Below are 17642 nucleotides of genomic sequence, written 5' to 3'. Positions count from 1 at the left end.
CTCTGTTTTCTAGTTGAATGAAACCACTCCTTTTCAAGACACATATCCTTTGTCTCTTTAATTGTCAACTAATTGGTCAACAGTTATTAGATTCCATCATCAAAGCTCATACTCTCTCATATCGGACACTGGTGTCCCCCAGGGCTCAGTCCTGGGCCCCTCTGCTATTCATGCAAAACACCCTTTACTCTGTCACCAAGCATTTAAACAACCACGTCATGAAGGTGACTCATGATTGTTGAGACTTCTGTGCATATAAAGCCTGTGAAAACAATATTCTATCATGTGTTCTGCAATGTGTCTATTATATCAGACAAATGACAATAAATACTAAATTAGTCAATAAATCCACTGCCAAGTTCTTGAATACATGACATGTTCTGACGTGTTTAGATGTAACTCGTGGCAGAGTAATGAGCCGCTTGACTCAAAGGAATAATGAATGCTAAAGTGATTAGCCTGAGTCACACGTTAATAACAGAATTTTCACAATGAACACGTCCTCCCTGATTTTTATTCATTCATCTCTGATTAGCCTTTAATAGGTCACATATCCCTTTGATTTAATCTAATTGTAGAATTTTTACCCTGGGTCAACATGGGCAGCCGCTGACTGAAACTCACACTGAACCAGTTGCATAGTTATTGGTTCAGTTGAATGGAGGAAATATTGCAGCTGAACATATGTCTTTAAAATAATTTCAATCAGCTTTAATACAAAGGTAACACTATTTAAATGTATTAGTAAATAATGGACTCACTAATTGACACACTGTTTTGCTAATGAATGTTGTTCAGTTGCTTTGATGCAATGTATTTTGTTTAAAGCGCTATATAAATAAAGGTGACTTGACTTGACTAACTGTTGTATAAGGGTCAAACAGCTGTAATTTTGTCACTGTAAACTGAAAAGGCACAAATGTGTCTAAGTAAATTCTTGCAGCAAAATGTTATAATCTGAATTGTTGAATTAATTGATCGTTGCATAGCAAAAAATCTGTTGTAGTCATACATTTTCATACTTTTTCTCATGCACAAATAATTTTCCTTTTGCGCTCATTTATTATGGTCTTTATGTTGCAATCAGCTGTAAATGCATGAACACTGATGGACAGATTAGACACAAGGTGTAATAACAGTAGCTGCCAGCAGTATCTGCAATTTTTTTATTAAATAAACACAAATTATCCCAAACAAACACCTATAGGAGAACATTAAAGATCTAAAATACAGATTTTAAAATAATAATAATATAATAATAATAATAAATTAATTATATTTGGATGTTTATGAAAATTTACCAAACAAAATAAGAAAATTGAGGATATATTTACTTAGACTTGTTGGAAGATACTTGTTACATTTTAAACAGAGTAACTTGTAATCTCTAACCTATTACATTTCCAAAGTAACCTATCCCACACCGCTCTTCATTCATAATCATACATTGCTAGTATTATTTCCCATTCATTCATTTATTTAGTGTGTTTCTGTCGGTCACTCTTCTCTTCTTTATTATCTGCTTCAGGTTTCAGCTCCACCTGCTCGGCTCTGTCTTCACACCTATGGAGTTCCCTGCATAGTGCGCAACATGGAACGCATATCAGTGATCTGCTGTTTCTTTATATTAGTGAGCAAAAGGGAGGCAGTGGATCTAAATGAAAGTGGTTTTATAAATTAAAAAGAGCAAAACAATAAACCAGTAAACAGGGTGCTCTCAACAAAAACACTACATATACTTACATAAGAAGAATCAATGGAACTTTGAGGGAAAACCACAGGATACAAAAAAAATATAAACACCTGGGAATTATTAAATTCAAATCAACAACAAAACTACAAGGGCACTACAAAACTCAGCACAGGAAACAGGAAGTACAACAAAAGCCCCAACAGGGAACATGTAACAATCAGGCTTCAATGCGACTTCAATACGAGACTAAAGTAAAAACAAGTAACTGTGCAAACTGACTTTTGTCAAACTGAATAAAGGGAAATCATTCACGTTATGACTTCCTATATGATTTTCTTTATGTAATTCAGTAATTCAACTATGTATATTACAGAAAGTACAGTTAGTTTAGCAGACAGTTTAGCAGACAATACAATGCATGCTTATATTAAATAAACATCTGTTTTTCTAGTAAATTAGAATTGTGTTTAATAATTTAGTGTGCAGTTTCTGCATCAATGGTGTGACCAAACTAAATAAATGCAATTGTTGCAAATAAATAGATGGACATCAATCAGTACTGCCATTAAACAAAAACATGAATTTCACAACTTGCACAACTTGACAAAGCACTTAAAACAAATACTGTTAGGAGGTCTGATGCCAAGAGGGTAGAAAATTCCTTATCCAGGAATCATGAACTAATGCAAAAGTAATGTGTAAAACCCATAGACTGTATAAAAACAGGTAAAGCCATTAGACAGCACCCTTCTCTGGATCGATGAGGCTTTTGTCATTTTATTTTGTCACTTATTCACTTATGTTGTCTACATTATTAAGGTGAATTCACACTTGCACAGAAAACATGCTCAGAAACATGCATATTTAATTAGTGGTTGTAAAATACCTGTTTTTCATATAAGCTTTTCAAGGTTTTATTCTCATTTTCCACTCACTCAATAACGCTGAGGTTAGAAGCATTTACTGCATGACGAAGCCTAGAATACAGTTAGAATGCCACTAAAATTCAAGTTATGAGGGCAAAAATATCCCTGTATGAGCATTCGTTTTTTTTATATTTATAAAATCTGATAAGTAATGTCACACAAGCAAGAGTGATGTTTTCTGAATATCATCACACGAGTATGAATGTGACTGTGATGTTGATTTCATACAGTTCAACAATTACATTTTAAAGTGTTTTCTCTGTATTCATTTAAATGACAAAACTATGGAATCCATTCCTGAAAAATGTGAAATACTTTAACAATCCACAAAAAAAGTTAACTCTGTTATGTTTACTTTTGTATGGAAAAACTAAAACTGGTTATACTAAAAAATCCCAGCTGGATAAAGAACATAACAATAAAGGTCTGAAAGCCACTGGATTGAGTCAATAGTTGAAGTGTTTAAACTGAATTGGATTCAGACTAATCAAATTATAATCAGAGTCATCGCATTATTGTCATTCCAGCTCTAAACAGTGAGTGACAGAACTGAGCGTCTCAGCTTTATCGTCTGCATGTTTGCACAAACGAGGAATTTGTTTCAGTGACAGAAGCTCGACAGTGACACGACAGGTCACAGATAATAAAAATAATAATATACAAAACAGCAAATTAGAGATTTACAAATTCCCAATTCAGCTTTTAAATTTGCCACTGGAAAAGGACATTCACTCAACTTCACATCACATGGTTCCATCTTCTGGAGAAGCAGAGCCATTGCAATACATAGGAAGAGTGTTATATGATAATAATAATACAAAAATGTTTTATATGTTGTTGATTTGATTGATGAAGCTGGTCACTTATTCAGTATAACTCATGGAGAAATGTTCCCTGTCAAACTCAGCTCCACACACGAAGCATGCCGTTTTCAAATAAAGAGTTGATCAGATGAACTCCTCACACTCCGCTTTAGAGAATTAAACAGTGTTTAGCCATCGCTCTTTCTTTCAAACAATTATACAAATTCAAACGCACTTGTTCAATTGAGTTCACACTAGAGACAAGAAGTGTATCAACAAAGTAATAGGAATGTGCTCAAATAGAAATTGTTTTCCAATTTGAATACACATCCAGAAAATGAAACAAAGCACTGTAATTATCTCAAATGGCCAACTGTACCCAGAATGAAGAACATTCAGTTTAGAATTATTAACAATATCTATTAAGCTGCTGAAAATGTACAGAAAAGATGCTGTTTTGAAGTAGATGTTAGGCTGAAAAAAAAAACCTGAAACCACTGAACATGTATATTTCTTCAATAACACTGCAGTTCTCGCAGGATCTTTTCAGCTGGCTAAATAAATGGTATTCCTTCATCAAAACTGATTTCAGGTTTTTGTCATTGATGTGAAATATTATTATTATTACTATGGGTAAATATCATATACATAACATCAAGTGGAATAACAGTCAATCCTCTTTACGTTGCTTTAAAAACGAATGTATTTGTCATCCTTACTTTAAAAATAATCATCCCCTTGGTGAATCAAATAAAATTGTAATCTATTTAGATGTTTGAAGCATGTTTTGAATTTGCTGTCTACTGCGTGTGTGTGTGTGTAAATATTTCTCTATGCAGGGAGGTTCAACTATATGTCATATGTTTATATTTTGTTCCCTAAAAACAAAAAACAAACTAACAAAAACCAAGGCGGCTGGTTCTTCCTCATTAGGTGACGATCCGCGCTCTGATTGGGCATCCATCGTTATTATGTTAATGACGGGGCGGGGTTTCGACAAGGGCGTAGGTGACGCCGGCTCTCATTCAGAAGCGAAAAACATGGCGACAGGATGGAGTGGGAAATGCAGCACGCTAACTTTATTACTCATGTTTTGGATTAGATTCTGTGCTAGCCGAGCGCAGTCCTCGGGCAGCGATAGCCGGATCCTCGGCATGCGGCTGGAGAGGAGCGACAAGCCCGCCTCGACCTCCGACGACGGTATCATCCAGGTGACCGAGGAGAGCGACATCCAGCTCCGCTTCTACGGACTCCACATCAGCATCGACGCCTGGGAGCGGATCAGGTTCGTGGAGCAGAGCGAGGAGTCCAACAGCACTTGTGCTGACTTCACCAAAGACATCTCCATCAGGACTAACATGAGCGTCCACAGCCGAGGCTCCTCCGGAGTCATGGGGCTCAGAATCAAAGCGCTTCGGAAGAGCGAGTCGCGGCGGGATTACGCGCTCTGCGTCAGGCACAGCTCCGACGGGACGTGGCTCCTCCTCGGAGAAAACGACGGGAAGCTGCGTGTGCTGGAGGAGAAAAAGTCCATTCTTCCCATCTGGCTCCAGGTGATCATAATAACCTGCCTTCTAGCTCTCTCAGGGATGTTCAGCGGATTGAATCTGGGTCTCATGGCGTTGGATCCCATGGAGCTGCGGATCGTCCAGCGCTCCGGTACAGAGAAAGAAAAGAAGTACGCGAGTCAAATCGAACCGATCCGGCGGAAAGGAAACTACTTATTGTGCTCGCTTCTCTTGGGGAACGTGTTGGTGAACACTACGCTGACGATCCTCCTCGACGGTCTCATCGGCTCCGGGTTGGCCGCAGTCGTCGCGTCTACTATCGGCATCGTGATCTTCGGCGAGATCGTCCCTCAGGCGCTCTGTTCCCGCCACGGTTTGGCGGTTGGCGCGAACACCATTCTCCTCACGAAGTTCTTCATGCTTCTGACTTTCCCGCTTTCTTTCCCCATCAGCAAACTGCTGGACTGCGTTCTGGGTCAGGAGATCGGTACCGTGTACAACCGAGAGAAGCTGGTGGAGATGCTGAACGTGACCGCGCCGTATAACGACCTGGTGAAGGAGGAGATGAACATGATCCAAGGCGCGCTGGAGCTGAGGAGCAAGACGGTGGAGGACATCATGACTCCGCTGGAAGACTGCTTCATGATCCGCAGCGACGCGGTGCTGGACTTTAACACCATGTCTGAGATCATAGAGAGCGGGTACACACGGATCCCCGTCTACGAGGGCGAGCAGAGCAACATCGTGGATATCCTCCTCGTCCAAGACCTCGCCTTCGTGGACCCGGATGATTGCACGACACTGAAGACCATCACCAGGTTCTACAAACATCCGGTGCACTTCGTGTTTCACGACATCAAGCTGGACTCCATGCTGGAGGAGTTCAAGAAAGGTGAGTGCCCTGATCTCATCTGAAAGAGGATTGAATCATTTCTCCAGTGATGTGTGGTTTGTGAGGAGGACGATATTTGAAAATCTGGAATCTGAGGGAGCAAAAAAGTCTAAACATTGAGAAAATCATCTTTAAAGTTGTCCAAATGAAGTTCTTAGCCATGCATATTACTAATCAATCCGAATTTTACTAAATATTTATGGAACATGATCTTTACTTAATATCCTAATGCTTTTTGGCATGAAAGAAAATGTTAATTCATTATGCAAAACCTCCTACCCTATTGATTTGTAATAACCTGATGCAGCACATAGCAGTGATTTAATAACCCTGTGACTCATTAAATCATCAGTTCAGTGTTAGATGGGTGAAGTATGAAGAAATCATGAGTTTGCACACATTCGTTTCTTGAGTTGCTGACTGTTTAACTGTTTTATTGAATTGATGTTATCACCACCTCTCTGCATATTCATATTGATAAACTGCTGTTTTTAATATTCAGCATGTGACTATAAGCATTTCTAACAGTAGAAGCCTATGATGTCACATTGATGTCCAGTTATCCTCTTTAAATAATGATTAATAATACTGGTAACACTTTACATTAAGGTCTGATAATATAGTCAGTGCTATAGCTAACAGTAAACTATTGACACTGGTACAAATTGGTTGGATTTACTTAAATTACATACAAGTGAGTGCCACTGTGAAAGTCAAGAAAGAGCAGTGTGCTCCACACACTCATGTGTTTTTATTTACACCTTCAAATAATGTTTACAATTTAAAGCTTTGATTAATCTTTGTGTTGTTAGTTAATAGAAACACACTTACACTGCCAGTCAAAAGTGTCTGAACAGTAATGTTCACCGATTTGATCACAAGTAACAGTAATATTGTGAAATATTTTTACTATTTAAAATAACTTCTTTCTACTTTAATATATTCTAAGCTGTAATTTATTTCTGTGGTGCACAACTGCATCATTCCTCCAGTCTTCAGTGTCACATGATCTTCAGAAATCATGAAAACATGATGATTTACTGCTCGAGAATTATCTATGTTTAAAACAGTTGTTATTATTATCAGTATTTAAAAGAGTTGAATATATTTGGATGGAAAGATCAAAAGACAGGGCTTTATATGACATTGGCTCCTATAAGAAAAAAAACTTGGTGCCAAATTATTATTTTTAGGTGCCACAGAATAAACACGTTTTATTTATTTATTTAACATCTCAAACTTTATGTCTCTATCAGTAGCTTAATCGATCTTGTAGATGACTTGGGAACTAAGGTTCACTTAAAGAACTAAATGTCTTTTCCAACATGAAATATACAGTCACAAATTATTGTTTATTACTCAGAATCTGAATCAATATCATAAACCATAAGCATCACTTGGCCACTGAGTGTACACTTTTAAGTAATTGCATTTTTCAATAATTTTAAGTTAGTCAAACCTTAAAATAAAAACACATTTTTCACTCCTTTTTTTCGGGTTAAAGACCCATATTGAAGATGCATGGCTGTGTAACTGGGAGAAGTGTTGTTGTGTGAAACAAGAGATCATCACCATCAAATTAGGGTCAGCAGTATTTCTTTGCTCCGTTTCTGTTTCAAATGAAACTTTAGAGGAGAAACCCAGTATGCGATCGAGACGCTGTGTATCATCGCTTCTTCTGCTCCTCAGAAAGAGTTCAGTGATGTCCTGTTCCTTCAGAAAGAGACACAACACTGTCAGTTCACTTCCTGAATACATTCATCTGTTGTCTTCATTGTGCCAACATTAGAGAAGTGTGGTTCTACTGGAGCTGTGTCTGCAGAGTAAAGATGATTTCTCTCAAAGTAATCCACTGGAGAATGTTTCTGTGAATGCCGAGTTTGTCTTTTCATCACATTTGGAGAAAATTTGTGTCACTGCATCAGTGTCTCATCAATGGATGCTCTGCAGTGAATGGGTGCCGTCAGAATGAGATAATCCACAGCAGTCCATCAGTGAACATCTGGAGAAAACAAAAGATGAAACGCATCCAACATTAAGATGATTTTAACTCAAATATGAGTCTATAATCCATATTAACACTTCCTCCAGTGAAAAAGTGTTCTGGTCTGAATCAGGAGAGAAATCTGCACAGATCAAGCAGCGTTTAAACAAATCTGTGACGACAGCAGATGCACTTTTTCACCCCTCATTTTCTTTAAAAAAAAATCAAAGTGATTCATTTTTTGTTTGTTAGTGTACTGTAGTGCATGAAAAATAATTTCACCTGAATTTAAGCATCAAGCCGCATTGAAGTGAAATCTTGTGATGGTTTAATAGTTAATAAATAGAAAAAAGTTGATATTAAATTACTATTAATGATGCAGAAGTTTTGATTAGTGTTATTTGACTGTAAAATAATACTCATTTAATATTAATAATATAATTAATAATTCATTTAAATTATGAAATACACAAGTATACAATATTTATAATATATTATCTTTATGCAAAGGTCTACCAAACTTTCTCCTTTAATTCTAAAGAAACGTTATTTGACTGCATAGTCATCATCATGGTGATTATTAATATTATTAATAGCAGCTGTTTTAACAGAGTGTACTAGTTGATGATTGTGTGTTTAGTTGAGTGAATGCACCAGTCGTACCTGATGTGTTACCTGCGCAGGTAAGTCACACCTGGCGATCGTGCAGAAGGTGAACAGCGATGGGGAGGGAGACCCGTTCTATGAGGTGCTGGGATTGGTCACGCTGGAGGACGTGTTCGAGGAGATCATTAAATCAGAGATCCTGGACGAGTCTGACCTCTACAGTGAGTCTTTCAGATGAATCAACCCTTCGGTCTTCACACACGGCTTCACACAAACACGCTGCTTTCTGAGACGTGGCACGTGTCATCTTTGTGTTTTTGTGATCTCTCTCTGCAGCTGATAACCGCAGCAGGAAGAAAGTGGCACCCAATAAGAACAAGCGAGACTTCTCTGCCTTCAAACATGAGAGCGAGTGTAAAGTGTCTCCTCAGCTGTTGCTGGCCGCTCACCGCTTCCTCTCGTCAGGTCAGACGTCAGCTCTCGCTGTGAACATGCTGCGTTTCTTCATCAGACCTACACTATCAGTCCACAGGGCTGGGACTGTAGGATGTGGGATGTTCTAATAGAGGTCTCTCTGCTCACCAAACCTGCGTTTATTTGATTCAAAGTACAGGGAAAACAGTTGTGAAATATTTGTGATATTCAAAACTAACGCTTTCTATTTTAATATTCATTAAAGTGTCATTTATTTCTGAGATGTGCATCATTCCTCCAGTCTTCAGTGTCACATGATCTTCAGAAATCAGAATAATATGATGATTTACTGCATATATTATTATTATGTTGCTGTGTATTATTATTATTATTATTATTATGTAACAGCAGAGTAGATTTTTTTCTCAGGTCTCTTTGATAAATATAAAGTCCAGAAAAACTACAAATTGTTTTAACAACAATAATATATATATGTGTATATGGTGTATATTTATTATGTTTATATAAATAGAAGCACATACATGTAAATATTTAAGAAAAAATATTTTTATATATTAATTATATTTTTTATATATAAATTTATAAACATATGTACCTGTAAATATTTTAAATATATATATATATATATATATATATTTATGTGTGTGTGTGTGTGTGTGTGTGTTTATATATACATCATAAATATGCATTGAACACACACACACATGCATTATGTAAACAAGCATTTATTTCGGACTTGATTAATCTAATTTAATTAATTTTTAATCATCCTTTCTAAATAAATTCATTAATTTCTATAACCACCACAAAAAACACACACTGACTCTAAGCTCTTGAGCAGTAGAGTGTGTAAAACTTTTATTTTAGATAAATCCTGATCTTTGGATCTTTCTGTTCATTAAAGGATCCTGAAAAAATGCACTCAACTGTGTTCAACATTGATGATAATCAGAAATGTTTCTCGAGCAGTAAATCATCATATTATTCTGATTTCTGAAGATCACGTGACACTGAAGACTGGAGGAATGATGCTGAAAATACAGCGGAGCATCACAGAAATAAATTACACTTTAACACAGATTCACACAGAAAACAGATGATTTACACTAGAATAATATTTCACAGTTTTCCTGCTGTATTTTGGATCAGATAACTGCAGGTTCGGTGAGCAGAAGAGTCTTCCTGACTGAACGTTAGACTGGTAGTGTACGAATCTCTCGTGTTTTAACCCACTGAAGCATGTAAACTGTTTGTGTCTCTGCAGAGGTGAATGTGTTCAGTCCATCTCAGATCTCTGAGAAAGTGCTTCTGCGTATTCTTAAACACCCTGACGTGATCCAGGAGATCAAATTCAGCGAGAACGACAAGAAATCAGCGCATCACTTCCTGTACCTGCGCGGTAAAGCCGTGGACTACTTCATCCTCATCCTGCAGGTAGTAACACATCCTTCTGAAGCCTACAGCTCCAGAGATTTCTCCTAAACAGAGGCTCATCTTTAATCTGCTCTCGCTGTTTTTCTGCTTGATGAACACAAGACAATTCTTTAAGAAGCATGAAATATGTTTCTGTTCAAACACTTTTGAGTGTATTTGATCAAAAACACAGTAAATATTGCGAAATTTTAGTACAATTTAAAATCACTGTTAAAATATCAGGAATTTGTTTTTTTTTACTGATTTCAAAGCTGTATTTTCCGCATCATTAAATTACTACATTACTTTCTAAAGTAGCAATAAGAAGCACGAGATGGAGGTTATTGCCAATAAACCAGATTTAACTAAGAAATACAGCATCAGCAAACATCAGCTTGGTTATTATAGATATTGTCATCTTCTGGATGAAGCTGGTCTTTTTGTGAGCTCTCTATATTTCCTGTAGAGCAATCGTTGAGTTCCCATCATCCTTCACTTCATTCACGTCTCAGTCTCGCTCGCTATATATATAAATATATACAGTACAGACCAAAAGTTTGGAAACAGTACTATTTTAATGTTTTTGAAAGAGGTTTCTTCTGCTCATCAAGCCTGCATTTATTTGATCAAAAATACAGAAAAAACAGTAATATTGTGAAATATTATTACAACTTAAAATAATAGATTTCTATTTGAATATACTTAAAAAAAATAATTTATTCCTGTGATGCAAAGCTGAATTTTCAGCATCATTCCTCCAGTCTTCAGTGTCACATGTAACATCAGTCGATCACATGATCATTTAGAAATCATTCTAATATTCTGATTTATTATGAGTGTTGGAAACAGTTCTGCTGTCTCATATATTTGATCAATAAAAGGTTAAAAAAACTGCATTTATTCAAAATAAAAATAAAAAATCTAATAATATATTTTCTTTACTATCACTTTTTATCAATTTAACACATCCTTGCTGAATAAAAGTATTGATTTTATTTTAAAAAAAGAAAGAAAATAAATTACTGACCACAAATTACTGACCAGTAGTGTATATTGTAATTACAAAATATTTATATTTTAAAAACATAGCTTCTTTTTTTTTTTCTTGTGATGATGATCCTAAAAATTCAGCTTTGCATCACAGAAATAAAGGATAATTTAAAGTATAATAAATTTAAAAACAATTATTTTAAATTGTAATAATATATCACAATATTAAATTTTGTTTTCTGTATTTTTGATCAAATAAATGCAGGCTTGATGAGCAGAAGAAACGTCTTTCAAAAACATTAAAAATAGTAATGTTTCCAAACTTTTGGTCTGTACTGTATATATGATATCAATATTTTAACATAAATATTTTCAAAATGCATACTGTGTGTTTATATAAACATAATAAACAAACACCGTACACACACAATATATTATGTAAACAAAAACATATTCTGGATGCTATTAATCATTTGACAGCACTACTTTATTCATTCATCCATTCATTTATGTATTTATTTTATTATACTTTTTATTTCAGTTGAATTTGTCGTTATTTTAGCACATGAAGTTAGATGAAATGAAATTGTGAAATGTTGTTTTGGATTTTAGTTTCAGTTTTTAAGAGCACAAGTCTTAATATCTTCATTTTTCCTCAAGTAAATGTATCTGAGGATGTTGATAAATCAGACGGTGGTTATTTTCGCAGTAATGCCGTGACTTTATGGATTTAAGATATTCTTTCTTTCAGTCTTAAGATCGTTGTAGGGCTTTAATGTCTGATGAGAAACACACATCGTACACGTCTTAAACTGGTGTGTGTGTGTGTGAGATCTGTGATGGACTGAGCTGATGGAGATGTCTACAGTCAGTGATGAGGAGAAACCGAGTCATTAATGGATCATGAAGGTCACGCTAGCAGATAGATGTGACACGCATCCGTTTGTGTGGCTTTTGTTATTTATTATTTAAAGCGGCTCAATGATGTGTTTGTGGAAGCAGGAAATGCCATAGTATGATTATTTAGGGCCCTATGAAATCTGTTTCATTTTTTTCCCAAATTCCGTGTTTTCCACGTGTACATTTTTCTGGATTCTGTGTTTTTTTTTCTGTTTTAATTTTTCTAAACATATAAGTTGCACTGGACTATAAGTCGCATTTATTTAGAACCAAGAGTTCACATGAGAGTGTCCAGCCGCCAGAGGGCGCTCTATGTGTTCAGTGTAGACTACAGCAGCACAGAGCGCCCTCTCGCGGCTGGACATGGTAATGTGAACTCTTGGTTCATGACAAATTCATTTTGATAAATAAGTCGCAGGACCAGCCAAACTATGAAAGAAAAGTGCGACTTATAGTCCGGAAAATACGGTAGTTATTAGTTCAAGCCTCTGTATTGAAGAGCGTGCTCCGTTAGTGTTTGTCTGTGGTGGTGTGGATCATGTGCTGGTTCTGCTCTCAGGGCCGTGTGGAGGTGGAGGCTGGGAGCGACAACATGAAGTTTGAGACGGGGCCCTTCTCTTTCTATGGAGCCATGGCCCTCAGCGGTCCGACACCAGGTGAGACTCACACACACGGAGACTGTAGGCTGCAAGTGTCTTGAAGTAATATGGAAATAATAAGGATCTGAACTCCGCTGTAGATCTCGTATCTCATATATTCATCTTATTCTCATGTTTTTAAACACTTATGCACAGCAGAATTTTTTTTTTGAAATATTATTGCAATTTCTAATATTGGTCTCTTATTTTAATATCTGTTAAACTGTAATTTATTTCTTTGATGTGCAGCTGATTTTCAACTGCGTTCTATCTGTGCTTGTGTCACCGCTAGGGCTGCACGATATTGGGAAAAAATGACATTGCGATATTTTATTTTTCTGCGATATATATTGCGATATTTTTTCTTACAAACAAAAATGGGGTGAGCACACTTACATTCTCATTTTAAATGATTTAAACATCGACACCATCGTGTCAATTGATTAGTCTGCGGGAGGGAGAAAGCAAGGCTCGCTCTCTCTCGTTCTCTCTCTCTCTCTCTCTCTCTCTCTCTCTCTCTCTCTCTCAATTCAATTCATATTGCTTTATTGGCATGACATACAAAGGTACATATTGCCAAAGCATTGTACATAGCAGAATAGAAACAAAACAAAAATACATATATATTCATAAGAAAAAAAAAATACATGCAAAATAAATCCATATACATTTCTATAAACATTGATGGCACTTCTAATGTACTCTCTGTCTGTCTCTCTCGCGCGCGCTCTCTCTCTCTGTCTCTCTCTCTCTCTCTCTCTCTCTCTCTCTCTCTCTCTCTCTCTCTCGCGCGCTCTCTCTCTCTCTGTCAATTCAATTCAATTCAATTCAAATGAGCTTTATTGGCATGACTGTGAAACAGCACAATGTTGCCAAAGCAATAAACAGTAAACAAGTTATACAGATATATAGATATGTAGATAAAAAAAAAAAATAATAATAATAATAAAATAAATAAATAAATAATAATAGTAAAAAAAAAAAAAAAAACCTATTCATGTCCATATTGTACATATATAATCACATAACACACAAAATAAATAAATAAACAAAAAAAGTGAATACAGGGTAAATATTTACAGAGAGCATTGCTTAAGTACAGGAGTTTAGTTTTTGTCCCTCATGATGTGACAGGAGGACACATACTGCGCTGCGAGCTGGACACACTTCTCTTTCTCTCCCAAAATATAACTGAGTTTGTCAATGTCGCTTGCTTGCCTGAATTCTGGCACAATTTGAGCTATTTGGGTAAAGTAGTTGTCTCTAATGTGTTCATATTTGCTGCAGTGTGTGAGGAAGTGCAGCTCGTCCTCTACGAGTCTCTCTGTGCAGTGAGGACACAGTCGGAGCTCTCTCTCTCTCCAGCTGTGTTTGTGTCGGCCCGTCTCCACACACACACACACACACACACACACACACACACACACACACACACACACACACACACACACTCTCTCTCTCTCCAGCTGTGTTTGTGTCGGCCCGTCTCCACACACAGACGGTGATCACTCAGACGATACTTCGTCAGGAGCTTTCTCTTACTATAGTCTTTAATTTTGATCAAGTAAGGTGCCAATTGATAGCCAGTCTTTAATCTATAGAAGTATTTTAATTTGTTAATTTGTTCTACTTTGACCTGCCAATCATAGATGTATTCTTCCTGGGTTAGTTTTACAATTTCTTTAACTTTTGCGTGTCTTAATTGAATGGTTGAGCTGAGTTGGTGTTTTTCCACTAAATAGTGCGTGGGGTCACTCTCTGGGTGTCCTGTCCTGTACATAAGAGCGCAGTGATGGTAATCATCTGTCCGTGTGTCTGATAGATGGAACCAGAACTTGGCTGTTCTCTTCTGGATCTCTGCTAGAAGAGGGAATCTGCCCAGTTCTGCCCTGCAGCCGAGACTAGGGGCGTTTCTGTGAAGTCCCAGGATGTTCTTGCAGAACTCCAGGTGGAACATTTCAGTGGGTCTTTTATCCCACGATGTGTAGTTTAATTTAAATTTGGGGCCCCAGATCTCACAACCGTATAGAAGAATGGGTTTGATGATGCTGTCGAAGATTTTTAGCCATAATTTAATAGGTGGGTTGAATTTGAACAAAGATTTTCTAATAGTGTAATAAGCCCTGCGTGCCTTATCAGTCAGATGTTTTATTGCCAGGTCAAACTGACCAGAAGCTGAGATAGTGAGACCCAAATAATTATAACACGTCACATGATTAAGAAGTGTTCCCCCGATTGTGAAACTATATTTTTTGTCAGTAAGCCGAGGTTTTTTCTGAAAGATGATAATTTTGGATTTCTCCATGTTTATTGGTAAGGCCCAGTCTCTACTGTAATCTTCTAAAAGCGAGAGGCTTTGGTGTAGCCCCTCTTCATGAGGTGACAAGAGCAGAAGATCGTCAGCGTACAGGAGCCCTCGAGGGTCAGACCAGGACAAGGGGACTTCTCAAGTGCTGATGCCAGTTCATTAATATAGATATTAAACAGAGTCGGGCTGAGGCTACAGCCTTGACGCACTCCTTTGTTCTGACTGAAATAATCAGTACGTCTGTCGTTGATCTTGACACAGCATTTGTTCCCGTTGTATATGTCCTTTATGATGTCATATGTCTTTCCTCCTATTCCGCTCTGAATCAGTTTTAGAAAAAGTCCATTGTGCCATACCGAATCAAAGGCTTTTTTAAAATCAATGAAGCAGCCAAATATTTTTCCTTGTTTTGTTTGATGAACATATTTTTCTATGAGTGTGTGGAGTGTGTAAATGTGATTTGAAGTTCTCTGTTTTGGCATAAATCCAATTTGACAATTGTTTAAAATCTTGTGTTCTTGGATGAACTGAATTAATCTCTCATTGATGATGGAGCAGAATAGTTTTCCGAGGTTACTGCTCACTGTGATGCCTCTATAATTATTTGGGTCATACTTTTCACCTTGTTTAAAAATCGGGGTTATCACGTTCTCTTTCCAGATCTCAGGAAAGTGTCCAGATTTTAATAAGAGATTGAATAATGTTAGGATAGCAAGTCTCAGTTTGGGGCTGCTGTGTTTCAGCATTTCATTAGAAATTCCATCTAAGCCACTTGATTTCTTATTTTTGAGGGATTTCATCTTCTCTGTCAGTTCAGTTAATTCTATGGGCTTGTCTAAATGATTGAGCTGCTCTTTTCTCGTGTATTCCAGGTTATTTAGTTGGGAGGTCAGATGTTTTTGGGCGAGGGTTGGTTCGTTTAGAGAATAGAGTTTTCTGAAATGTTTAGTCCAGATGTTTGGGTCATAGATGGGAAGGTGTTTGGCCTCTTTGGATTTATCTAAATTATTCCATAAATCCCAAAAAGAATTTTGATCGATTGCTTCTTCAATTTTGTTTATTTTAATTTTTATGTGGTCAGTTTTCTTCTGTATTAATAGTGACTTGTATAGTTTGAGCATTTCTTGATATGTGGCTCGTATTTGTTGGTTTGCAGGGTCTCTGTGTTTTTTATTTGATAATGATCTTAATTCTTTTCTTAGTTTTTGACAATCTTTATCAAACCAAGCATCTTTAGCGATTTCTTTTTTACATCGGTAATTTGTTCTTTTTCTGAGGGCTTTTCTGACCACTGTAGAAAAGATTTGAGTTAACTGTTTAGTTGCTAAATTGATACTTCTCTTCTCTACACTAAATGTAGTCAGGAGAAATGAGTCTATCATGTTCTCAGCGTGGGTGCTGTGGAGCGCAGCTTCATACTGGGCAGGACTGTCTTTACTCCATATAAATTTGGGGGGGAGCGGATATAATTGAACTTTCTGTTCAGAAGATGGCAGATGATTCCCTGACCTGTTGAGACTGAGGACTATGTGACTGTGGTCTGATAATGGCAGCTGTGGCATCACTGTGAAATAGTTGATCTGACTCTGGTCTAGATCTGTGATGGCGTAATCTACTGTGCTGCTGCCCAGATGTGAGCTGTATGTACATCGGCCCAGAGAGTCACCCGTCATTCTGCCATTCACTATGTACAGGCCCAGGCTTTTGCAGAGCTGCAGGACTTGTTTTCCATGTCTGTTAATCGTGTTGTCATAATTCTGGCGTGTTTTGGTAAAACCTTTTTGCTGATGATGAAGTGAACTGTTAATATATTTGTCCCCATCAGAGCTGATGTAGTCCTGTTCCTTCCCCGTTCTGGCGTTCAGATCCCCCATTAATAGAACTGAACCTCTAGACTGGAAGTAATTGATCTCTGATTGTAGGGTTGAGAAGATGTCTTCATTATAATAAGGCGACTCATATGGGGGGATATATGTGGAACACAGGTACAGGTCCTCATCTAAACACAAAATCTCTTTTTGAATTTTTATCCAAATGTGTGTTTTTCCCTTTTTCATGGGCTGAATATACTGCCACAGATGGTGTTTAAACCAGACTCTGATTCCTCCTGAATCTCTTCCGTTTCTAACATCAGGCTGTTTGATTGAGGGGATGCGCAGCTCTCTGTAGTGTGAGGGGGGGGAGGTTTGAGAGTCTAAACGACTCCATGTCTCAAGTAAAATAATTATGTCTGAACTATGTACAGCGTTAATAAAATCAGGATTGGTACTTTTCTCTCCAAAAGCTGAAGAGAACATTCCTTGAATATTATAACTAGTTATTTTAAACGATGACATTGGGAAGTATTGCATTTACCAGAATAATGTATGAATTCATGAACAAATCATGTTTTAAAATATAAATTCATCAATTAAAAAAAAAAAAAAAAAAAAAAAAAAAAAAAAAGCAAAGAGGATATATATATATAAATATACACACACATATATATATATATATATATATATATATATATAAACACATCACGAGTGAATGAGTTTTACAATTGT

At 36.8% G+C, this 17642-nt stretch overlaps 2 protein-coding genes across 2 annotated transcripts in view; one reads left to right on the top strand and one right to left on the bottom strand.

The window, feature by feature from the left end:
- The first annotated feature begins 4462 nt into the window (after positions 1-4462).
- LOC132141627 (metal transporter CNNM4-like) overlaps positions 4463-17642 on the top strand; it is a 22086-nt gene continuing 8906 nt past the window's right edge. Inside the window, exons 1-5 of the mRNA XM_059551313.1 lie at positions 4463-5822; positions 8490-8633; positions 8749-8877; positions 10112-10281; positions 12710-12806. Coding sequence (XP_059407296.1) covers positions 4463-5822; positions 8490-8633; positions 8749-8877; positions 10112-10281; positions 12710-12806 — 1900 coding nt within the window. The remainder of the gene's footprint in view (positions 5823-8489; positions 8634-8748; positions 8878-10111; positions 10282-12709; positions 12807-17642) is intronic.
- LOC132141628 (uncharacterized) lies at positions 13841-15193 on the bottom strand. Its single transcript, XM_059551314.1, has 2 exons — positions 14212-15193; positions 13841-14173 (listed from the first exon to the last, which is right to left on the bottom strand). The coding sequence occupies exons 1-2, from the start codon at positions 15091-15093 to the stop codon at positions 13895-13897; spliced, it is 1161 nt and encodes a 386-aa protein (XP_059407297.1). The 5' UTR covers positions 15094-15193; the 3' UTR covers positions 13841-13894.

The sequence above is a fragment of the Carassius carassius genome, chromosome 5, assembly GCF_963082965.1.
Source record: "Carassius carassius chromosome 5, fCarCar2.1, whole genome shotgun sequence".
NCBI classification, from domain to species: domain Eukaryota; kingdom Metazoa; phylum Chordata; class Actinopteri; order Cypriniformes; family Cyprinidae; genus Carassius; species Carassius carassius.
The sequence above is the reverse complement of the archived record's forward strand: the minus strand, read 5'-3'. Positions and strand labels throughout refer to the sequence as shown.